Source organism: Papaver somniferum, chromosome 5 (assembly GCF_003573695.1).
Source record: "Papaver somniferum cultivar HN1 chromosome 5, ASM357369v1, whole genome shotgun sequence".
Lineage (NCBI taxonomy): Eukaryota > Viridiplantae > Streptophyta > Magnoliopsida > Ranunculales > Papaveraceae > Papaver > Papaver somniferum.
Window position 1 is genome coordinate 203,108,941 of NC_039362.1, and position 26,469 is coordinate 203,135,409.

General features: G+C 36.5%; 2 protein-coding genes across 4 annotated transcripts; both read right to left on the reverse strand.

The window, feature by feature from the left end:
• Positions 1-2,576: 2,576 nt before the first annotated feature.
• LOC113284348 (GDSL esterase/lipase At4g10955-like) lies at positions 2,577-4,580 on the reverse strand. The gene is made up of 2 exons (XM_026533786.1): positions 3,969-4,580; positions 2,577-3,867 (listed from the first exon to the last, which is right to left on the reverse strand). Exons 1-2 carry the CDS (start codon positions 4,097-4,099, stop codon positions 2,853-2,855), a joined length of 1,146 nt encoding a protein of 381 aa, XP_026389571.1. The 5' UTR covers positions 4,100-4,580; the 3' UTR covers positions 2,577-2,852.
• Positions 4,581-4,803: 223 nt separating this feature from the next.
• Positions 4,804-8,885, reverse strand: LOC113284350 (uncharacterized protein At4g18257-like). Of its 3 annotated transcripts, XM_026533788.1 has the most exons (4): positions 8,737-8,873; positions 8,334-8,665; positions 5,931-6,254; positions 4,804-5,290 (listed from the first exon to the last, which is right to left on the reverse strand). In XM_026533788.1, exons 2-4 carry the CDS (start codon positions 8,606-8,608, stop codon positions 5,116-5,118), a joined length of 774 nt encoding a protein of 257 aa, XP_026389573.1. In that variant the 5' UTR covers positions 8,609-8,665; positions 8,737-8,873; the 3' UTR covers positions 4,804-5,115. The 3 variants fall into 3 exon arrangements, with proteins under 3 accessions (XP_026389573.1, XP_026389574.1, XP_026389572.1); XM_026533789.1 differs by having other exon boundaries at positions 4,804-5,295; positions 8,334-8,885; XM_026533787.1 differs by having other exon boundaries at positions 8,334-8,882.
• Between the last annotated feature and the right edge of the window lie 17,584 nt (positions 8,886-26,469).

The following is a 26,469-nucleotide window of genomic DNA, read 5'->3' on the forward strand; positions in this document are numbered from 1 at the left end:
CAAAGATTTATTTTGTTTGAAATCTTTTAAGTATTAATTCAAAAATTTAAAAGAAGTTTTGCCAAAAAAGATAAGTCTTGACCCGAACCCGAGCTTGCCCGCACGGACGGCGACGGTGCTTCGTGTGTGTGAAAATGTGTGATTGCACCAACTAGCCCATTGCTAATGACCCAAGGGCCACTCTAATATCAAAATTTTCAATACTTATGGAGAGGTATCATCTTTAGTTTTCCCTATGTGGGACTAAATGTTCATTCACAAATAGTGAAAATGAGCTAGTGTCCTTAGTGATCAATAGATCCTAAGTTCCAATCCCACCAAGACCAAAAACCAAACTATTTTATAAACTCATTTTCTCTAACAACAACTTCGTTTATCAATTGCCTGGTTCCAAATACTGGTGCAGAACCAATTGATATCGGCGACGGGCCATTTTTAGCAGGATTAATTGAAATACCTATCAGTCGTGTAGATCTGTACATCTGCAGGTATCAACTATTAGAGCGGTTGAATCATATAATGCGGACCGTTTGTAATGTTATTTTCGACGAGAACAAAGTCAAAGAAGTGGAGGAGGTAGCTAGCAGTTCTACGCAAACACAAAATCAGCAATCTAAATTGAACCCATTGGCTAAACCATTTTCAGTGCCAGGGGCTTCAACTCCAACAGATCAGAGGTCAATGTTCCTTACCTTCTCAAATGGATATCCATGTACTCGCGAAGCTTGGGCCAGTTGTGGAATCCGTTATGCTTGAGCGCGAGGTACAGGATATCCCTCAATATGCAAGAATTGTTTTCACAAATGAATGTCATTTCACAAATACTGAATGGTTAATGGTGAGCACCTGTGGGCTAGACTTTATAAGCCAAAGAAAAATTAACAAAAGCTATCAGGATGAACATAGATGCCGTGTGCAGCTGATGCGCACTATGTTCTAGCCAGTACTGGCATTCCATTTTCTGAATCACCAGAATAGCTTTCTTTGATTTTACCAATCTTCAAATTATATGAACTAAATTATGTGCAGAAACAAAAATAAAATGAACAAAGTTCTCCCCATTCTACTGGATTAGCCGAAAATGAACAAGAATCCCCAATATAAACTCTAAGAAGCACAGAACCTCAGAAATGCTGAGCATGACTGCGCATTTGACACTGGACACACTTGTTATTTAAGGACTCGATGTGGGATACAAAGCCTTGAGCTGTCTATCTATGAGCTTACTGTTGTTGAGAGCCAGCTGAAGCACCAAATCATCTTTCCACCACTGATCTAACCCATGAGCCTCAAAAAGCTTTCCCTTTGAGGCTCATGGGTTAGAGCAGTGGTGGAAAGATGATTTAGAGATATGTATAGAATTCCAATGGGTTGTGAAGAAATGTGAAGTGATTTATTTATAGTCCGAGTCTCCTAAGAAAAATAGAATATTTTAATCACAAACCATGTTATGTACATGCGTCACCATCAACGTTTTTATTTGCCGACTACTGCAGTTATGCTTCTAGAAGGGGGAGACTTCAGAGAAGTTGTGGAACTCATCTCCCATGTGAGAATGATATGGCAATTCTTAATATGATCCCCAGGCAAATTCCAGGCACCAGAAGAACACATTGCGGAGTGGAACCAAGTGATATTCACTGTAGGCCATTTTTAGCAGGATTAATTGTAATATCTATCAGTCTTGTAGATCTGTACAACTGCAGGTCTCAACTAGTAGTGCGGTGGAATCATATAATGCATACCTTTTTTTTTATGTTATCTGCGGCGACAACAAAGCTAAAGAAGTGGAGGCACCTAACAGTACCAAGCAAACAGAAAATTGTATTAAAAAGCAGAAGAATTTGCAAAACAGAAAAGACCCATGAAAGGAAAAGAGCTAAAACTCAATCTAACACAAGCTAGTTGAAACAAAAAACAAGTTTTACCAGGCCATGCTTGCTTGGCCAGTGATCTCTGCAGCAAAATTAATCTCTCTGTAGCTTTGAAATAGCGAATGCTATCATAAAAGGAACAGGCGAACTTCCATTTTTGCATCAAGTCCCACGGCAAATCACCCTTCACTAAAGCTTGCATAACACTAGCTAGAATCTGATATAATGCCATCTGATAGCCAATTTAAGGCCAGAGATAACAGCACAGATCTCCACAATATAATTGGTTCTTCAACCAAGACCCACACACAGAGTACCCAAAACAACACACGACGCATCTCTGAAAATAGCTTGGCCTGGATTTCCTCTTGCTGCGCCATCGCAGCTAAGCATTAACTCATCCAGTCCTGGAGGATACCAAGAAATCTCTATAGGCGTAGAAGTCTTAGCACCACGGTGTCTTTTTCTAAAATAGTTATCTCATCGATGGAGTTTTGACATGTAACCCTTCATACGGATAGAATTATGACAAACAACCTGGTAAATCCTAGCTTTACAAAAGGAGGTGGTCTAACCATTACTGGCATTCCATTTTCTGAATCACATTCTTTGATTATTTTTTTTGCTTCTTCAAATTGTATGAATTAAATGATTTGCAGAAACAACAAAAGAAATCTACAAAGTTCACCCCATTCTATTAGATTAACAAAAAATGAACCAGAATCCCCCAATATAAAATCTAAGAAACACAGAACCACAGAAATGCTGAGCATGACTGTGCATTTAACAGTGGACACACTTGTTATTAAGGACTCTCCGTGGACAAACCACATAGAGAGTGAATTTCTTTATTATAAATATGTGCTACATTGCCAAAACAAATTCATTCGAGAATGTTTTTTTTCTTTAATTCACTGATGCAGTTTACAGTAGTTGCAAAACAATTGCAAGGTAAGCAGTAAAAGGAACACGAACCTATTATAGAGCCTTCCACTGCGGTGGTGCCGGTGCTGGTAATGAATACAAAGATTTGAGCTGCCTGTCTATGAGTTTACTGTTGTTGAGAGCCAGCTGAAGCTCCAAATCATCTTTCCACCACTGCTCTAACCCATGAGCCTCGAAAAACTTCTGCTTTCCCTTTGACAACACAAATAGCTTTGCAGCTGCAGCTTTTACCCGAGTTGGGTCTGCATTATCCTTCCCTGCAGAATTGCTACTCTGGCCGCCGTTTTCTTTCATTTCAGGATTGGTATAATAACAACAGACGTAATCATTGTTATTGACATACAAATGAGGAACCCATTTCATGATATCTGCACAAACTTTCCCCCCATTTGAACCAATACCTACACACTGATCATCCGTTTGATTGTTCTCACCACTACTCGACGGAAGCATCGACTTGAATCTTTTCCAAACAAACCCAGCTTTCTCTCCAATATTCCTGAAACTCATAGCAAGAGAAACTGATGGTGGATTGAACAAATGCGTCTCCACAAAAACACCTTGTTTCGCCAATGCTTTACCCACCTGAAGCGCAAAACCCGCACCCAACGAGTGCCCTGCGATGCACACATTGCAACTACCAAATCGATCCACAGACGATTTCAACACATCTAAAGCACAATTAAACCTCACAGACCCCTTCAAACTCTCCCATGCCAGAAACCGAAGATCATCTTCGATATCTCTCCGAATTGTTGGACCTTTCAGTAATGTCCCTCTAAGTGCTAAAACAGCTTTGGGCGCACCACTTGGTCTTATCAATATGAAATCAGTCAGTGCTGCAGATCTATCCCATTCTAGTACTGCACCAAAAATCGACCCATCTCTTTCATCAATTAGTGTCTGTGATAACTTATACTTAAAGGGTTTCCACCATTTTGGTGCTAGAGCTGTTTCTGGCGGTCTATTCTCTTGTCTATCTAGTTCTAATAGATATACTGCTTGTATGAAACAAGCAATTACTGTTCTTCTGTAATTCTCATCTTTCCTGTGTATAAAGATCATATCTTTATCAAAAAAATTGAAAAAAAATAATAATCTGGGTTTTCCTTGAAATTAACTAAAATAGATAGAGATCGAGTAAATTACCAGCTAGAACTGATGATGTCTCTCCAATTTGGAGAAGAGATATTCCTTGGTCCTGAAACATGGTAAGCATATGGATGATGATTCTCCTTTTCCTCTTCTGATGAAACCTTCTCTACAACCATCTTTGCCATTTGAAACCACCACCACCACTTTCACCTTTTTAATCAAAATCTCTGTATCTCTCTGTATTGAAAGTAGTAGAAGATGGAGAGTTACAGAGAGATTATTGCTGATGAAAACCGAACAAATTTCTCCACTCACTTTCTCTCTTTTTGGGTTGGATTTGGTATAAGATTCGGTTCAAAATTAAGGGGTTTTGATAAAGAAACCGATTGAGTTTAACTTAAATCTCTGTATCTCTCTCTGAGTCTCTGTGTTGAAGAAGGTAGGAGATGGAGATTTACAGAGAGATTTTGCTATTGACAACAAAACAGATTTCTCTCCGGTTTCGGATTTGATTTGGAACTGGATTCGATTCCAAAAATAGGGGTTTTGATGAAGAAATTTGAAGTTGATTTTTTTCAGATGAAATGGATTGAGTTTAACGTCTGAATCTGAAGAAGAAAAATAGAATATTTAATAATTGTTGATTCAAATAAAGAAAGAAAGGGCTTTACTTGTAACGGTCATATCTTTACTTAAACTCACTCGATGACTCCGCTAATAACGCTGATGAAGAAGATAACGTTAAGACATTTTGACCCTTCATTGGATTTTGGCATCCATTATTTCACTTTGGGCACCCCAAAATGAAAAACTCAGCCGGAACTTGTGAAGCAGCTTGCTCCCCGTGATTTCATTTCATTAAATACTGTACTTCATATGTACAGATTGGTTCTGTGAAATAAGTGCTATTTTCCATTTACCCTGTACTTTGATCTAGCAACACTGATAATACGATGATGGAATGAACTAGCTAGACCAAAAGTTTAAAAAAGGACATAGACTAGTGAGATACTATTCTTTGCAGTAAAGGGTGGATGAGATGGAGACTTTTTTCAATACGAGAAATTCTAATATTCTTCTTCTCTTTTTCCCCTTCAAAACCCACTACAACAGGTCCATAAAACTCGACCGACTGTTTGGAATCTTCAGAAATTCTGAGGTCCACACAAATCACCTGTCTTTGTGTTGCTTCTTAATAAGATCATTGTACAGCATCTTGTTTGCTTTCCTCTTTGTTTTTTGCTTGCAACTTCTCTACTTGTTTACGAAGGTAGGCTTGCTTTAGTTTCTCCCTACGAGAGGTTGCCAGCTCTTGTCTACGCATCTTCAGCTCAGAGGCCTTATCTCTCGCTTGATTTGCCTCTTCGTGAATTTCACTGCACTAACAAAACTACCACAGTAAGATTCAGGAGATGACTAGGTCCACGAATTAATCTCTCATAAAGATCAATCAGACACTGTCTAGGAATGCATGTTTCGAGAAAAAGATTCAGGAGAGATCAATCAGACACTGTCTAGAAACATGTGCTTCAAGAATAAGGTTCCAAATGTGATCCATTTTTTGATGCATCCCACCATCTTGTTAAGACTACATGCTTAGCGAAATGGTTCAGCGTGCAGTTAGGACATAAACCATGTTAAGAGGCTAACTAAACTATGTTAAGAGGCTAACTAAACTATGTTAAACCGTTCTAATCCATTCCCAATAGACCAAAACCAAATGACACATTAAAATCATCTAACCCAATTTAGACAGACCCGGGTCTACAAATTCTATCTCATAATCTCCAGATACTTGACCTTCTAAATACAAATGCAAAAGAATGATACGTTCAACAACCATTTCTAAAGGCAGATTTAGGGAGCAAATATTGAACCTTAGTTTAATGAAATATGTAGATACAGGAAACTGTTTAGACCATGAACTCATCAAAATATAGAGCACGAACTTAGACCGATAATGCTTAAACAGCAAACATACATTTATCAAGGCCTGCCTGCATGAGGAGAACATACCTTATAAAACGCTTACGCTCATCATTGTCTAGATATCCAGCTGTCCGCCCAGGTCCAACAGGTTTTGTGCTAAACGGTAGGAAAGCATCAGTATCATCACCATCCTCATTGCCATGGGCTACGGTGTCAGGAACATCAGCAATTTGTAAGGGATCGGAATCATCACGAACAAGACTCTTGCTGAAGAAATCCACACAGTACTTCTCTCCTTCTTCCTCATCGGGAAGCTCACCCCTTGCTAGCTTATCATATAATGCAGCTTTCCTTTCTAATGCGGCATAGCTAACAGATCCATCTTGTACTGCTTTCAGTTCCAGCTTGTCCCTTTGTTTAAGCACAAACAAATAACGGAAATACCAATTAGCCAAGTGATATAAATGTCGGAGATAGAAACTGCACATCCAGTTGGTCACCAGAACTAAGAGGCGAGATTAACAAGAAGATTAAGTAAAATCAATATATTCAAAGTAAACCCTATCATCACACCTGGTTAGATTTATAATGTTCAGACAAATTTCCTCGACTCTCAAACACAGGGGAATCAAGCTAGGTTAACAGTTATTTTAATGTCTAGACCGCAAGCCATATTTTAAGTGATATAAAGTGTACCATTACCAATTCAACCGAATTCCCTCAAGTGCCAAGCCCTTGATCTAAAACCATGTTGGATATTTCATGAACTTAGGGGGAAAAGAGCATAAAATTTGAATTTTTATTCGTTTCGCTGAGAGGTTACTTCCAATGAGGTAAACAAAAAGAAGCAGTTCATATTACAAAATATATTGGTGCAAACATGAAGACAAACATCGGAATATTGTTGACATCCAAGAGGACCTAGACACCTCAAAAACTTAGAAAACTGCTGCAGAACTTACTGCTAACTGATTAAAACAGGTATGACTACCGCAAGTTGTCATTGCCTACGATAGCCATTGTGGCACATTTTTGGGTTTTTAGTTTATGATTATGTGTGAGTTATAGAAATGGAAGCCATGACTTTTAGTAGTGCGTGAATCAGTATGAATTAACTAGTATCTTAAATAACCTATTTTAATCTTCGTGCATAAACAGAATGGCACTGTGTAGAATTCTACTACTTAATATTAAGACCTACTTAGGTTTATTATGTTCAGCCGAATTCCCTCGAAACCCAAAGACAGGGGAACCAAACCGAGTTAACAGTTCACACTTATGTTTATATCTAGACTGCATTCTAAAACTTCGTTAAGTTTATGTTTCGCTTGCAGGACGACAATGAGATAAGTTCACTATAAGAAACCTCGGGTTCTTAAAATCAAAATCTCGTTAATACAAGAAACGAGACATCAGTGGCCTAACACCAACTGAAATTAACAACATCCAGTTTACTAATAAGGTTCATATTATTGTCTTCCTCACACCACAACACAATCTAAGTTCATGTTTATGTTTCAAAAAGTAGATTAAACTACGAAATCTTATTTTTGAGTAGATTAATGTCTCCGATACTGCTAATCAAGTATGTTGCCAGAATGAGATGCTACTCAAAAGTAAGATCAACTAAGAACATTGAGACATTTATTATTTTCAACTAATCTAAACTGTAATATCACCAATTCGGCCTAATTCCTCGAGTCCCAAACATAGGGGACTCAACCTATGATTAGATGGAAAACTGTACTCTAAGACTTAGTTAGGTTTATCTTTTCACACACAGGACAACAAAGGATTCATTAAACGGAACATCTGACTGATAAAATCTAACTCTCGTTAATATAAGAAACTAAACATCAGTGGCCTATCATCAACTGAAGTGAACAATGTCCAATTCACTAATAAGGTTCACATTCAGTAATCTAAAGTGTAACATAATCAATTCAGACGAATTCCTCGAGTACCCAGCACAGTGGACTCAAACGCTTACAGTTAGATGGCAAACCAAATTCTAAGACTTAGTTAGGTTTATGTTCCGTTTGCAGGACAACAATGAGTTCACTATAAGAAAAAACATCTTATATACAAATTCTAACCTTACTAAGAAACAAAACATCAGTGGCTTAAATGAACAACATCTAGTTATTAAGTACTCTAAAGTGTGAACATCGACAATTCAGTCAAATTCCTCGAGTCCCAAACACAGGGGACTCAAACACTTATGTTTATATTATGTTTAAATAGCAAATCACATTCTAAGACATTGTTAGGTTTATGTTAAAACAACAATCAGTTCATTATACAAACACATCTAATTCATAAAATCTAACTCTAAGAAACAAAACATGAGTGGCCTAACATCAACTCAAATGAACAACATCCAGTTTACTAATAACGTTCTTAATATTTCCTTCGGAATGCAATCCAAAATGATGTTTATGTTCCATTACAATACGAATAAATCACTGAAAAAGATGGATGACTACTTACTTGTGAGCACGAGCTTCAACACCAGAATTCTTATTAGAGAAAGTATCATTAGGAACGATTTTCTTCTTAGCACGATGAAATTCAATATCTGGAGTTAAATCCTTATTCTTTCTGTTCTCTTCTTGTGATTTGTAGAGCTGAGCTTTAAGTTCAAGAATAGAAGAAGCACCAACACCTTCAATAGCTTTATGTTTTTTGGGCATTATTGATGATTCTGTTAACCATCCTAATGATTCCACCTCCCTCTTCATTCCCCCCTCCTTTCCTCCTTCCATTAGTAGAAAACCCTAGGGGGAGGAAATTATGCCTAATTTTGAGGTTCCTCCTTAAATCTGCCCTAATTCAAGAGTTCTAGGGTTAAAATTGCTTCCTGATTCTCATACAAATTGAAAAATTATTTTACCTTGGATGCCCTGAAAATTCCTTGTTCTTTTCTCTGAGGTGTTCGTGAATCCTCTGAGTCTCTGGCGCTTCTTCTCTCTCAAAATAACATTACTCCGTTCTTCTTCAATAAGGCGTGGAAATCAGGATGGATTGGTGGTGCTATCAGACTCAAAGCAAGCCCAGCCCAAGGTATATATATATATATTATTTGATTTGATTTGATTCTTTTTGGGCTACATCCCTTTTATTTTATTTGATTTGATTCTTTGACGAGATTCTCGTATCCTTTTAGAGCAATGGCTATGAGATAAACCGAGAGTAGAGCTGATATAGTGTATTTGCTCCTGTGGGATAGAGAAGGAAAAAAGTCTATACGGCTGATGATATGCCGTGAAGTAAAAATGGCCAAAGTTCAATAATAAAAAACCAGTGTCTGACACGTCAGCGGTGTTTTTTGAATTTTTAACTGATTAAAAGATTAAAGTTTGACGTGGACCCTACAGATTGGAAAGCAGAAAACAGTGTAAACAAGCAGCCGTTTGTTTTACTTACATTTTACACGGCAAATAAAAAGCCGCTTTTATAGGTGTTTTTTTTCAAACGGCAAATAAACAGCCGTCCAGTGGAGACTTTCACTCACTCGTTCCATTGAAAGAGAGGGTGATTGAGTTTTAGGTGGATCTAATTTGATCAAATTTGGTCAACTCTTTCGTTTTGAAAGAGACTCTCAATCCCCATAGCCCTTGCTCTTAGGGAGTTATTCCTGACAACTATGGGGTTCGAACCCCTATCACCGTAGTGGGAGGGAGCATGCCAACCATCAGATTATTTGATGGTTGGCATGAAATTTCATTAACCTGTTAGAGAGAAATCACATGAGGGTATGTTATAGCTAAAGAGTCGTTCAATATAATTTTACTATGGAAAGATGGGGTTGTGTAGTCATATAATGTTGTTGAGAGGATTTGATTAAGAAATATGGGGTCGCATGCTCCCAGAATGTTGTTGACAGCAGATTTCCTAACTGACTTCCATCGTTGAGGAATTTGGTGCATATGCTAACTTTTTCTCAAATATTATATCAAAGTTTAAACTTTAAACCTTTGTTTTACACGAAGAAGTCTATTACTTATAACATTTTCTACTGTATTAAGCTGATATAGACACTAGCCTACCATCAGACTTCCATCTGGAATATAGTAGAGACCGAATTCATTGTCCAAGAAATACAGCTGTAGTCGAGCTCCACGTCTCTTGAACCTCGCAAGAATCTACGCAACTGATTTCCAAGACGACGTCCTAAGAGTTGCTTCAACTTAAGTGAAAACTTTTAATACCAAACTGCCTCTAACACATAAGCATAATTTATTTCCCTTTAGATCGAAAATATCAAGGTTTGGAATTCTTCTTGCAATAAACAAAGATACCAAACCTCACAAATCTGGAATACTTACACTCAGATAGCTGAGAAGCCTGGATTATTAACCACCTCTCAAGTACAATCTAAACAAATCCTATAAGAAGAGTGAAAACGCCGGGTCTGATTATCTTTTACCTTATAGTTTGTATATCCTAATTTATTCTTATTGATCGTTAAGGTTTTCTTAAATTTCAGATCAGGAACGAGGCAGATAGAAATCCTAAAGTTCTCTTTGTCTCAGACTTTGTGATTCCTCAAGTTAGATATCTAAAAACTCTTCTTCTAAGATTTGTTTAAATTGTTCTTGAGGTGGTTAATAATTCATCCTTCTCAGCTAACTGAATGTAAGTGTTTCAGATTCATGAGGTATGCTATCTTTGTCTATTGCAAACATATTTCAAAGCCTTAATCCAAAAGATCTAAAGGGAAATTAAATATGCTTATCTATTAGAGGCATGCATATTGGTATCAAAATTCTTCACTTAGGTTGAAGCAACTCTTAGGTTGTAAAGGACGTCATCTAAAGGAATCAATTGCATAGAGCCTTGCGAGGTTCAAGAGATGTAAGGAGCACGACTGCAGCTGAATTGCTTTGATAGTTAATTTTGGTCTCAATTGCATTCCAGTCTGAAGTTTGATAGTAGGCTAATGTCTTTAACGGCTAGTGTCTTGTGTTTTTCCTTTTTCAGCAGGTGCAATTTTCCTCGTTAACAAAACTTCTAGTGTCTTGTGTTTTTCCTTTTTCGTATTACATTGATTTATCTTTATCTTTATCATATAAGAATATATATCACAGGTAGTACGTATTCAATTTAGGTAGTTTAAGTCCTTATTAATTCTGATCACTATTTTTTATGAGAAAGGTTAATTGAATTCTGATCAATAATGACACTTGTTATTGTTGAATTCGTACCTTGAAAGATAGATGAAGTGTTTCTTGCGCATACGGCTAGATTGATCTTGGATATCGATTTGTGAGATCGTACAAGAATTCTTTTACACAATCAGGTTCACAGACTTCTTAATCTAGACATATTGATTGTGGAATAGAAAGAAGAAGAACAAATCTATATACATATTGTTCAAGGATCTTTAATTAGATCAATGCGCAATTGTATTAGGTTTTGTCCATACATGTTAACTGCTGAACGAAAAAGTTGGTGGGTACATGGTACCCTCTCTTTTCACCTATATCGAGGGAAGAAAAATCATCGACGGTACACTCATAGCTAATGAGCTTGCGTATCTAAGACTCAGATGAGAGACAGTGGACATAATCAGTACGATACACCTGGAGAAGGCTTTCGATAGGGTAACCTGGAAGTACATGGATGATATTCTGCGAAAAATGGGATTTAGTAGTTAGTGGTGTCAGTGGCTAAAGTTATGCTTCTCTATGACTTCTTTTTCAGTCTTAATCAATGGCTCGACTTTTGAGTTTTTCAATAGTAGTATGGAAGTTAGAAAAGGGTGCCCCATTTCTCCATTTATTTTCAACATTTCCATGGAAGGGTTCTCTAAATATATCGACATAGCCGCAAATTTAAATCTTTTCAATGATTTTATGACTCCATAAATGGCACTGTGGTGTTGATGACACGATCCTATTTGTAGATAACGAAAAAAAGGTATTAATAAATTTTTCTCAGTGTTGTATTGTTTTGAATTCATTGCAGGTTTTAAGTCAACACTGCAAAAACTGGATTGGTCCAAATTGGTGATGTACCGGAGATGGATAATTGGGTTGTAGCGCGTATAAAATCCCATTCATTTATATCTAAGAATGCCACTTGGTGCTAAGTCCAACTCCAAAGTTATATGGGATATCCTCTCATGGGAAGTTTGATGATAGATTATCCATTTGGAAACAAGTTTCGGTCTCCAGGGGGGGCGGGGGTTCGTACTTCTCAAAAGTATCCTCTCATGTTTGCCTTTGTATTATTTTCCTTTTTTAAGGCTTCTGCAAGTATCGTTAAGCAGCTTGACAGAAAGATGTGTAACTTTTTCTGACATGTTACCATCTAATTGGCAATGGGTTTGTCCTGAGAATATCAATACTCTTGATAAAAGCTTGGCATCATCCTCAACAAAATAGCTTAGGTAACTAAAACAATTTTGGAGTTAATTCATTTCGTCATTATTTTGACTCAGAAGGAAAGAAATTGCCTCGTTGTTTAGAACAAGCATAATTTCAAGACTGATTCTGACTTCAATGTGGAAGCTAAACCATCAACAATTGCATGGGATACTGTAGAAGGAAACTATGTGCATTTGAACTTCTCTATCTCAATGTACAACTACAATTCAATATATTTGTAATTTTGTTTTCTTTTCTTTTTCTACCTTCTTGGAAGCCCCATAAGTAAATTTTATCTCATCTATATCCTAGCGTCATTAGGGGCGATTTTTTTTATTCCCAACCCATAGACAAGGTTAACAGCTTGACAGAAAGCTATCAAAAGGTGGTTTGGGTATGATTAACCTCAAGCAATGAATTCGTCAATGCTAGCAAAGTAGAGATCGAGATTTGGAATCGAAAGTCTTACTTGTGGCAAAATATTATGGTTAAAATTTTTGGCTTAGTTGGGTACTCATCAATTACTTCCACTTTTGGTGTTTCGTGCTAGAGGAAAATTGTTGAATCTAATCACTTAATCTCCTCAAATTCCGCCCTTAGCTTACACTCAGGAACAACAGTATCTTTATGGAATGATAGGGTGTGGAAATAATTCTTCGGCTGAAGATTATCTAGGTCTCTTCAAGTTGGCTAAATACAACTTTTTTAATGTTAGCAGCACATATTACTTATGATGGGAATTGGAAGATAAAGTACAAAATGTTATCTTTCGAAGACTCTAATACTCTTGTGGTTTTTTTTCTTCTGAGAATTGGCTCTCCACCTCCAACTATAGACTCCTTACCAGATATTAGGAGGTGGCATCTTCATAATTCAGGCGCATTATTTGTCAAAACTTTATATAATCATTTGATTCACGAAGATGGCATCAAATATTTTTCTTCCTTTTTTATTTTGAAGACTGCAGGGCCACCTAAAGTTAATTTTCTGATGTGGTGCGCTATCCATGCATAGATAGCGCACCACATCAGAAAATTAACTTTTGGTGACAAAATTTTATGTGACCAATGGTAATCTAAATACCATTTATATGATTCAATGCAAACGTTTTGACATTTACGCTTTTTACGTGATGTGTGGAGATGACTTTGAGACACAAAACCATTTGTTTCTGCATTGCAAAGTTGCACGAAAGCTTTGGTTTGACATGTTACCATCTAATTGGCAATGGTTTTGTCCTGAGAATATCAATACTCTTGATAAAAGCTTGGCATCATCCTCAACAAAATAGCTCAGGTAACTAAAACAATTTTGGAGTTAATTCATTTCGTCATTATTTGGACTCAGAAGGAAAGAAATTGCCTCGTTTTTTAGAACAAGCATAATTTCAAGACTGATTCTGACTTCAATGTGGAAGCTAAACCATCAACAATTGCATGGGCTACTGCAGAAGGAAACTATGTGCATTTGAACTTCTCTAGCTCAATGTACAACTGCGATTCAATGTATTTGTAATTTTGTTTTCTTTTCTTTTTCTACCTTCTTGGCAGCCCTATAAGTAAATTCTATCTCATCTATATCCTAGCGTCATTAGGGGCGACCCTGAAAGAATTAGGGACGACTTTTTTATTCCCAACCCATAGACAAGGTTAAGGGATGTCCAAATTTGCGTAGTTTACCAAAGTACGCTTACACAATCGGTAGTTTGGAAAGTGATATTATCTACCGATTACTAGTATTATCAGTCTTGTGGCAGTTATTAATCGGTAGATATGTGAAGTTCATAAATAACTTCATAAACTACCGATTATTCTAGTTCCCAAATTCGAAAAAAAAATGAGATTTTGACAAAAACAAAATTTGGGGCAATTTAATAATCAATCGGAGATTAAGTTACCTTATTTTACTACCGATTATAGTAGTTCCCAAATTCGAAAAATTGGTGATTTCGGCAAAAACAAAATTTGGGGCAACTTTATAATCGGACGTAAGGTTAACTTATTAACCTATCGATTATTGTAGTTCCCAAATTCGAAAAAATTGAGATTTCGTCAAAATGAAAATTTGGGGCAACTTTATAATCGGAAGTTAGATTAACTTATTAACCTACAGATTATGTAGTCGGTCATCTACAAAATAGAGTCGTTGGTATTCTAAACTCTATATAAGGATGGTATCATTTTACCCTCTATGGAACACAAATACGTTTAAACTCTCTCCAACACTCTCTTCAACATAATGGCCCAACCATTCACTAAACCTACGGAGATCACGATAGAAGAAGATTTATCTTTATGTAGGCGTTATGTTAAATTCTATCCGAAACGAGGAGAAGAACGTAGGCAAGGAGGCATAATGAGTATGAGTTATTTGGGGAGAATTCACGAAAAATTATGCGCCGACACCGGTAACCAAATAAACGTCACTACGCTGATCTTTTCTGCCGAGTTGGTTCAATAAATGGACACGTCGAAGAATTCGTCCATTTAACTTATCTTGTGAATCAATATCGATTGAGGGATGAAACCAATGATGAGGTTATAGAACGATCTCTCGGGGAATGACGGAGATGGAAAAGATCAAGATTCTGTTATGAAGCTCATTTTAGAATCCTTGGGGCGATGGAAAGATTGAATCTGTTTAGGACTCGTCCAACACGTCCACGGCGCTAATCACAATACCTTGTAATAGAATTGTGGAAGTTCAATGAAAAGTTATGCTTGTAAAGTTATTATGATGTGTAGGTGATATCGTTATGAATTTCAATTATTTATGACAATCGGAGGTTTGAATTCTTTATCTAACTACCGATTATACTCCAAATTCTATTTCGTTCAAAATAAACTAGTCGTGCCTCGAAAACCACACATAATCGGTTAATAATACATATTGATAATCCTCCGATTATACTATCTAATGAAACTGAGTACTCTGTTGAAAAAACAACATATAATCGGTAATACATAACGATCCCTAGCTTCCGACTAATCATAATCGGTTGTTATTGTTCAACCATTTTCTACCGATTGTATGTAATCATTGTACGTAATTTCAGTACAGTCTTGTAAAAGTACGCATCAACGGCCATATTTTCAAAAAAAAAAAGACGTTGGGACTCTCATCTATATAAGGAGGGTAAACTCTTCTTATTTATGCACCAAACAACACATGTATAGTATCGTGTATTCTACAAATAGATTTTCCATCGTCTAATCTTGTGAATTCATTCTATATCTCAACTTACAAGCATGGAAAAGATTTACGCAGCTGAAGATTTGGTCATTGTCAAAACATGGTATCATGAAATAAGACGTGAAGATGTCATAGCAGGAAGGTTAACACCGGAAATATTTTGGGGGAGGGTATATAGCCAATTTATGCGAGAGTATGGAAATCTAAAGCAAAGATCACTCCAACAAGTTCATGATCGTTTCCGACTTGTCCAAAAAGGGGTAAATGATTACATAACGATACAAAAGAGGATCTTTCACACTAGCCACTTAAGCTTGTCGATCCAACAATTTGTAAGTATTTGCATACTTCTTTTAAATAACACCGGGTGTCTAATCTTTCTTACTAAAACGAACGTGACATTTCTTTTGTATTTGTTTATGTAGAAGACACTCGCGAAAAGACCCTACTTAGTGGGAAAGGGTGAAGAATTCACTTATGGTGGAAGTTATGAATTCCTAAAGTCCGTGGAAACAGTATAAAGATTGATTGATTGTTGCAATCGGAAGTTATTATGTTATATTATGTACCGATTCTGGGAAATTTTTTAGTTTTTTTGTCAGATTTTGGTAACAGTCGGACGTTTATGTATTATGTTGCCTGCCGATTCTGGGAAAAAATTTCAGTTTTTGTTGTCAGAGTTTGGTAACGATCGGAAGTTTATGTATTATCTTTTCTACCGATTCTGGGAAAATTTTCATCTTTTTTGTCAGAGTTTGGTTACAATTGTACGTTTATGTATTATGTTGCCTACCGATTCTGGGAAAAAAAATTCATTTTTTTTGTTAAAGTTTGGTAACAATCGGAAGTTTATGTATTATCTTTTTTTACCGATTCTGGGAAAATTTTCAGCTTTTTTTTCAGAGTTTGGTGACAATCGGAAGTTAAATTAGAAAAGTTAATAACCGATTATATGATTGATTGAGTCTGTTTACAAAAGCTTGTACAATCGGTTGATATATTAATAATATAACTACCGATTATAACTTTCTACTTCACAGTATTTTCCAAAGAAAATGTCCAAAAAAGGGGTTCCAATTACATCATCCAAACACAATGATCAAACAACGTCATCATCAGAGGAGACCAATTCGAGTAACCCATCTGGATAGTTGTCGTTCATGACGCGATCCCAATCAACCATGTTGGACTCATATTGTTTCACCCAATCCTTGTAATGGTTCATTGGGAAGTAATCGTGTCACTTAGTCAACAACGGTAATGGACGATCTTTCTTTACCCTTAAACCGTTAAAATGCATTTCATTCAAAAATGCCGTAACGATTCTTCTATCTTTAACCGACTCGTCGCAAATCGCTCTTGTGGGTGCAAACGTCATGCTAAGTCCATACATAGGGGGAACAAAGAAATGTACCACGCAATTCAAAATGTCCGCTAAGAGATATCCACATTTAGGCATTGTCATCCAATACTTGAATCCGATTGTCTTTAATCCCTTTCGGCACTTTACACACGCAACTAATTCTTTGAAATCTTGTTCTTTGTCGTGTATATTTCCTCGCCTCATCATCTCCATATATAAACCCTTGTCCTTTATTAGTTGTACCGTCATCTTATTTCTTAAATATTGGCATTGGGTTACATCTTGGATAACCGCCTCGTCAAAGTGACTCATCTGTTCCGTAGCGATGTGAAACCCACAATTTCCATCCCCATCAACCTCGTCGGTTGACAAAACAAAGGGAGAAATGAGTGGAGGCAGTTGTTCCAAATACTCTTCGATAATTGTATACATGGTTCGAATTTGTCTTCCATGAAGATCACTAGGACAACGAAGAGTATCATACTTCTCTTTGATAGTCACCTTTTCCGTTGGTTGTGTTTGTTGCGAGTTGCTCATTTGATCAACTATTACAGAGCTAGTTTGGGTCTCCACTAACACAACTTCTTCCACCACTTCGGATTGACTTACTTGAGAAGGCTCCGTAGAGACCTTTGGTTTCACTTTTCGTGCGGTTGGTCCACTTTGATCCTTTCTTGGACGACCTCTTTTCTTAGGTTCCGACTCATCTTCAAATTCGGCTTCCGTATACGGGTCACTTTTTTTAGACAAATGCTCATTCAACTTTTTTCTTTCGACGATCCTAGACACTTCGGTGCTCGGCCTACCCGTCCCCTTTTGGTTAATAGGTTCATCAACCTCCCTTAAACAAGGGTGAAGGGTTTCTTCCAAATGGTGCATCAATATTTGCTTCTTGGCGCCATTTGTTGTAGCACAATGCTCGGCTATTTGTGCACACAATTCCGACTCATACCACGACGGACCATCAACTACCGGGGTGCTTGGGGTGAAATTTAATTACTTCCAAAATGGATGAATATCATTGATGTCAATCACTTCGACATACCTACCCATTTTATGACGACAAGGGAGTCCAATACCTATCATATCCTTGCAAACACAAACCATATTCTCGTTATCGTAAGATCTATATAACTTCAATTGTTCCATCATGTGATTTATTGCACATCTTGAAACTTTATGAAAAATGCCCCTTAGAAGCAATCTTTCATTTTTCATGTTCCGTAGGGAATCTATGTGCACTAAATTGCATACAACCCCTAATCTTTATGAGATCACGATTGGTGTATTCATGGATTGCTTCTTGGATCGACACAACTCCATTTTGACTACCAATTAGTATTTTCTTTAATCGGCCATGAGACCCCTCCGCAATGCTTGTCGCCTCGTTCTTGAAGTTACGATATTCATATGTCCATGCAAACACAAACCTCTCCTTAAGCGGTAACCATTGTTTTTTACAATACTCAACGGGTTTTGGGTAGTCCGTGCCATATTCATCCTCAAATTTCTTCAAGTTATTTTCGTAAATTTCCTCGGCCATCGACCAAACGATCTTGAACTTTCTCCAAATTATTCCACCCTCCTTCCATTTTTCATCAAATAACCTTTTATTTTCCTCTCGTTCTTCCACGGTTAATTTACTAATGCGCTCATCCTCTTCCTTCGACCTCTTGATACCCTTCCTTGGTTTTTTAGCTTGGAAATGATGACGACAATTGGATTTGAGGTTGAACTGAATGTGCCACGTACATTGCAAGTTTCGGTCTTCCGGAAACACTACCGTTATAGCATACATTAAGGCTTCATCGTTATCCGTTACAATAACCCTTGGAAAATTATCACCGTTATAAATGGACCACAATGTCTCCAACATCCAAATGAAACGCACATTTTCCTCATGATCCATTAAACCCCATGCAATCGTAAGCGTGTTTTTGTCTGAAGTGTGACAAGCAATGTAGAACAACGGCATGTTATATATGTTTGTCTTATAAGTTGCGTCTATCAAAAAAAAATTGATGAAAGCATTGTTCCAATTGTCATCAAAGGATGTGCCAAGAAAATATGTACCACTTTACCATCATTTTCTTCCGTTCGCAACATGTAGTCATGTAACTCCGCTAACCACTCTGATTGTTTCATAACCGTTCTACCATCCCATTCCGTCCTTTTGATCGTATCTAGGGCCGCCTTGATAGTAGACAAGGATGAAAGGTTGTCGGGGTCGTCCTTCTTAATCTTACTTAAGATCGCACTCGCTTTACAAATCCTCATAGACTTCATCGTATCCATTTCATGTGGTTTTAACTTCGCAACCATTACATGTCCAATAAGAGTATCCGGATAGCACGGGATAGCCTAAAAACAATAACAACAAATCCTCATCCACCGCTACAATAGCCTACAAACAATAACAACAAGTTAGGCCACTACAATCGGAAGCACGGGATAGCACATATCTACCAATTGATGCAAAATCGGAGGATAAATATAGTTTATATAATACCGATTAAATACTTTGAAAAGGTTCCGGTCTATGTATGAATAATCGTGAATAATCGGTAGCAGTTGTATTTCTCATACGCTCGATTATTATTGAATCGGTAGAAAACAAAACTCATCTACCGATTATGAGATCTGAAGAATTAAAAAAAATCAGTTTTGGAGGAGTTTTATTTTGGGGAGACACAATAATCAGAGGTTTAAAAATTTTCAAAATCTACCGATTGTGGATTATGAAACAAACTAATAATTGAAGTTTTGAAATATATGTATTTGGGGAGACTTTGTCAATCGGTAGTTATGTAAATTTGCGAAACTACCGATTATCTCAAATTGAAATTTTCAATATGAGGGTTTTTCATAATCGTTAGAATTCTATGTTCCTTTTTCTACCGATTAATGATAGTATATTACACAGTTATTGATAATCGGTAGATATATAACCACATTATCTACCAATTCTGGGTAGTTCATGGCATTCAATGCATGCAAAAATCAAATTTTCTCGTTTAAAAACTCATACAAACGCATACAAAGTGGGTTATGAGTATCTTAACACAATACATGTGTATTAGATGCATCGTTAGCTTCGATCTCGGTTGATTCTCCGGTTTCCTCCATGAAAGCGTCGTCTAGGGTTTCCTATCCACAAAAGTTTGGATCATTCAACATATACCCCAAATCGTCTTCTCTATACGGTAGTGAAGCTTCAACATTATGTTCTTCACCTTCTTCTTCATACCCATCCATGTTTCTTGTTGATTTAAGAAAAATGGTAAACTCCCACTTCTTCTTCTTTCTCTTCTTCTTCTCTGTATCCCACCAAACACTAAAACCAAACAATAGGAAAAAGTTGCCGAAAACCAACTATATACGACTAAACGTCCGATTATAAAGTTATCTACCGATTATATCCACCGATTGTGTATACAAATTCACCCGATTATGGAATGAACAACCGATTATGGGCTTCATAGAAAAAAATGAAGCACGCCACATTAAACTATCGATTGTAATTTTATCTACCGATTATGGAGAGTATAAATGTCATTTCGAAAAATCTTCGATAAGGGATGGCTTCATTTTACGTTTGGGTGACCCTATTTCGTCTTATTAGTCGCCCCTAATTCTTGCAGGATAGCCCCTAATGACGCCAGGATCTATATACATGTTTTTCTTATCAAAGAATCTATATAAATAAAGGTAAAAAACATTGAAGATATTACCAACAAACTACTATAATTACAACAATATTGTCAAAAAAAAAAACACTTATTTGCCAAAATTGAACTTGATTATTCAACGAACCTATATATAGCCGTGAAAATTTAAATGGGCGGGAGAAAATCTACGAAGACTGATAATATAAGAAAATCAATAGTTCAAGAAAATATAATATATTTTTCTTAGGAATCAAAACATAAAATTTCGTTACTCTCCTTGTGGAGTGATTTTTTTTTTGAAGCATTGTGGAGTGATAATATCAAACATTTATTACGAATTAATATTGGCAATTATAATATTTCTATTTGACTAATTTATTACAATCTAGACTGATTTAATTAACGGGCACCTAGCTTAGCTGGTCATCCCCGTTTCCCAAAATTTCATGCGCTCCAGGAGGTCCCAGGTTCGATCCCCCAATAACGTAATATTGCAGAAATTAACATGGAAGGTAGTGTTAGTTGCCCCCCTTGTGACACAATGTCACCCCCCATCCGCTTCGGCTCCCTTGGCTAGGTTACCCATGAGGCTCGCTGGTAGGCTAGTACCGCAACCTGTTCAATTAATGTAGTGTATGTTGTTAGAGCTTAGCTTGTTAGGCTTCCAACTAGTTAATACAATTAATTAGAGATTTCATTAATAAAAGAAAATTTGATGAATCTTGTGATATAGAAGATAGAGAAGGAGAGACACAAAGTAGAGAGAATAAGAGGGGGGAAATTCTATCCATCATTGTGTGTTTACAAAGGTTTGGGACTCTATTTATAGAGTTTACATACTTGGTGCCCAAGTAATGGGGTCCCACTAAAGTGGGCATCTACCAAATAAACTTCTGTTTATAACACTCCCCCTAGATGACCACTGTATCTAAGCTAATTGCCTCATTAAAAACTTATCAGGAAAATCCGAAGGGACAAAACCTGACTGAAGGGAAAAGAGTACAATTATGAGAAAACTTAGAAAAAAGTTGGATATGCATATGTGATAGACGCATTTATGTGTCTATTTTTTTCTCAATGTTCTGTATTGTTAGACTCGATTAAATACTTATTGTGTTATTTTATGTTTTTGTATATGTTTTTAGAGAAATAAGCCTTTGCGACGAAATGAGCTCGAAAAGTAGTGTTTTACACCCCAAGATAATGTACCGGAGGCACCTCAGAAATGCACCGGAAGCGTCCCAGAAATGTACCGGAGGAACCCAGAAAATTACTATTTCCACCCCAATTGCTAAAGGGACACCCATACAGGATTAGGGGGAGGACCCTTTTCTTCTCATAATTCAAATTTTGGAAAAAGGAGGGAAAATATTTCTTCTCACTGGCAGTTGGGTCGATCGATTTTTGGAGGGGTTAGAGTTCGATTAAACCTATGATTTTCAATGGGTATTTGTGATATGGATAGAGGAAGACATTTTGGGTGTTAAGATCGATCATAATTGGCTGGAATCATCGCAATCAAGAAATCAGGAAGCACGTTCAAGAAATGAATATCACACGATCACATCAAATTTAGACGTGTACTCATGTGTTTGGAGAGTGTTGAATCAATTCTACAGCGTGTAAGATCATGTTTGGAGTGTTTATACATCATTTCAGCGTGTGGAGAGCTAATTAAAGGAAAAAAATATCCAAAAAATATTTTCTCTTTAAGCCGAGTAAAGAGAGAATTATCTTGAGTTATGGCGTGATTAAATGAGGCTGAGGAGTATAAATAGATTTCTGGTATCACAAAGAAGGGGGTCGAGAGGATAGCTCAGGAGGCGTGAATTAAGAATTTTTTAAAACTTTGTTGCTGCTGCCACTGCTGCTCGTGAAGAACAGGGAAACGTCGACGGTTTATTCATCCTTCGTAACAGTTTCTTCAACTGGTTTGCAACATTTATCTTCATTGTAACAGTTTCTTCATCATAACAGTTGAGAGTTGAAACAGTCAGTCTGTAACGCATTTTTGTTGTTGCGGATTTTCTGTTTCATTATTTTCTCTTCTTGTATACACTTTTTGAGCCATGAATACATATTTTGAGTGTGTTTTCTACATGATTAGTTAAGCCCCAACATTGGGACGACGGAGGAGGTCGAATTTCATCCATGTGGTAATTTCATTAATTCTTTTATTTACTTTTTTCACTAATTTTAATTGAATTAAGATTTTAAATTAATTACTTGTGATTTCATTTGATGGAGTATGCTTAGTCCTAGGGATTTTTGATATGCCATGCTTAAGAAATACAAGTAATATTTTATAAAATCTATCTTGGCAATAAACTAGAGTTAATTTTTGTTTTTGAACTATAATTGCTAGAATTAATTTCTGAACCATTTGAAAATGAAAAAAAAACGGCCGAATCTTTAGTCCCAGTACTCTTGCCCATATTGTTAATATTTTTTTGTATATATTTATTTTCTATTAAGTCTAAAAAATTATCCTTCACAAGTCCGAGAGTTTGAACCTCATTACTACAACCCACGAAAAATCATTAATCATTTTGGCGGCGCCGACGCGGATTTGTGTTTAAGTAGAATTTTTTTTTTTAGATTTATTTTTCTTTGTTCTTTTTTACGTTCTTTGGGTATTTGTCTATGTGCTACAGGTTTTGAGGCTTGGATCGAAAAGAAAAAAAAAAGAAGTTGTCAAGAATTTTGACGATTTCATAAAGACTAGGAGCTAGAGCGTAAAGCAAAAAGAACGGAAAGAAGACGAATGACTTTTTTTTTATTATTATTATTATTTTTTATTATTATTATTATTTTTTTTATTTTTTTTAGAAACTGTAATTAAGGTTTTTTATTTTTGTAATCTTTTGTTTTTGGACATTTTTTTTTTCCGGATATTGAACATTGGACATTGTTTATAAACCCTACGGAAGGGTCATATTAAAAAAAAAAAAAAAATACAAACTGTTTGCAGGGAAGGACGACGATTACAATATCGTCTCGGCCCCTCGGGTTCGTACATGACATATGATTCGTGGCCCGAGTCGACTTCAACGGTTCATCCCCCGTCTGGTACGGGAGGTAAGTCCATCGAAACACTCGCGAATCTCCTGTAAGCGAGTTAATTTATTCCTTAAGGTGATTCATTGATTGATGACAAATTTGGACTGTTTTTAAATTCCTAGTAAAGGGAAAGGCCTGGCCAATACAAGATAAGGGTTTGGATTTCATCACCGCTCCCTTCTTGCCCGCTTTAGGAAAACGAAACCAAACGCGAACCTAAGCTTAAAATTTTGACTAGAACGAGACCTATAGGGTAACGAGCTTAGTAGGAAAGTCGTTCGAAAAATATTGGTTACTCTTTTAGCATACTTCGAAGTTCATGATGGTTTCTGTGAGTTGAATGCGTGACTGCGCCGCCTTGTGACAGCGATGAGGCCTTGGGTATCAAAGCTCCACTGAGCTTCCCTCGCCTCAATTCAACTTACTTTGACTCGGATTGATTCCAGAGGGGTTTGCTTAAATTGTAAAGAATTCCCTTTCGAAGGATTAGAAGCTGGTCTAGAAACAATCTAAGTGGAGCCATCATGCTTTTTGTTTGCTAGAAATCAGTAGGTTTGATTTGGTCGAGTCAGCCTTGTTTATGATTGTGTAGAATTCCCTTGCAATTAAGAATGTCGAACTGGTATGACAGAAGCCAATACAATGAGTATCGATCTGAATTTGAATATGGACATCATCATTTTTATGACCATGGTGGGAATAGTAGTTGGGAACGCCAACCTTTTCAAGGTTATGGTTCATACCATGGTGAGCCCAATTACTATCCACACGCGAATTGGTCTTACGAGCAAGAAAATCAGGAACACTGTAGTACTGGTTACTCGTTTTTGGAAACTAGTCCTGATTATGATATTTATGAACCTGTTCCATCTCTAGAAGAGACCCAACAACGGATTGAAAGGACGTATAAACGTTTAGTTGCAATGAATAGTTCAAAAGAAGAGTGTACACGATATTCTGAGATGATAAACGAGAGTGGTAAATGTATAAGTGTTATGCTCAGTGAAATTCAGGCACGTCTAGAGGCAGAAAATGAACAGTTGGCCAATGCTGCTCGAAATAATATAAATATCCAAAATAGGGTTTATAATTCTACCCTTGATATCAATAGTGAATATTTTCCTAATTTAGAGGACGAGGCTAGAATAAAAAACACTACTTATTTATATAAGGTTCAATCATCTTTGTACTATTATGATGATGAGGATAGTAGTAATGAAGAATCTGAAATATGTAGGCATAGTGATCAGGAATCTATTAATCCAATTGAGATTTATAATGATTATATTATTTCTAGTTCAAATCCAAATAATTTTTATGATTATTCACCTATTCAAAAGGACGAGGATTTGATTAGGGATGCCACCGTTTTAGATGATGTAGTTTTTCCTTTTGATTACGAAGCCGATAGTGGTTTAGAGGAACGAGTTTATTCCGAAAATGTTGTTTTAGAGTCTAGCGACTTAGAAACAATAGTATTAGATGAAGAAGATATACCCGTAGAGATGAATAAAGATGCACTACCTGATAATAAATTAGAAGAATCAATTGACCATTTTCAAGAATCTAATGATCCAGAAATTAGGGAGATTGTAACTAGTCTATCTATAGACACTGAAAACTCTAAGTTTGGGGGTGATTATCACCTTCCTAGTTCCTTACCTTTAACTCTCAGAAAGTCCCTTCACTTAGGACTTGATATCTCTGCCTCGACAATTTTACAAGATTACCTTCATACTCGTTTTCCCGAACCTAATGATGTCCAGGAAGAAGTTCAGTCGTTAGAAACCCATCCTCTGGTTGATGTGGTTTAACCAGGCTATGATCCCCAGATTGACTTTGTTTTCCCACCAAATAGTTTTCTTCCAACTGTGGGAACATTTATATTCCAAATGTGTCGAATATTAAGTTGTGAGACTAAACCTAAATGCTTTAGGAAATTAGAATCGACACATTTGCTTAAGAATGACCACTACTCTCATTGTGGTCAATTATGTAAGTCAAATCTTATTGACTTAGAGGATCCTTAGTTATGTAGGTTATTATTGTGCGCTTCTAAGATCATATTTGAGTTTTTCCAGACTCTAGGACCTAATGATTCGGATCCCACCTATGAAGAAACGCAACCAATGAAAATTTTCTATTTAGACCCTTTCATAGAAACTGAAGCTGAACCACAATTAGATATAAATTTCTTAATCAGGAAACTAAGTAAGGGCATGCTAGTCTTGTTCACTTTCTTGGTTCATTGCAGTTTCCTTTGGTCAGCTCTATTTAGTTTTGAAGACCCACAGTTATTTCGACTGTTACTATATGATTCTACGTGGTGACTAATCCCTGCTTAGTCTGGCTGAAGAATTTAAACTTAGAACTTCTTGGGAGGTAACCCAATATTCATGCGACACGGTAATATCTTTCCTTATCTCTTTTGCTTCATTGGTAACAGTTTCTCCTTGTTCATGTTTTTAATTTTATCTTTAGAACATTGAGGACAATGTTAGATTTAAGTTTGGGGGTATGGGAGAAACTTTTTAGTTGCAATTATTAAACTCTAGAGCCTAGAAATTTATGCCTATTAAGGTTTGCACTAACTAATCTAAGTGGATGGAAGCATCTTGGTTTTAGGAGTTGAGGGACCAATTTGACTAGATGGAAACATCTAAAGAGTCTACTCATAAAAGCACAGAGCTCAGGTGTTAGAAATAACATGATAGTTTCGCCATATCTCGTTGATTCCTTTTCATTTCTGTTTCTATTTTTATTTTTAAACTATGTTTCTCTAGGTGATTAGGTGGGGCTCACAATTCAAGTTGTTACCACTGCTAGGGTAAAATAGAGTGACTGAGTATTGAAAAAAAAAGTTATGAAAAAAAAAATATATATATTATTAAAAAAAAAAGTTTTAGACCAGACCATTTGACCAAACGGAATAAAATTCAATAAAGTCGACCACTGGAACCCTTGTATATGCC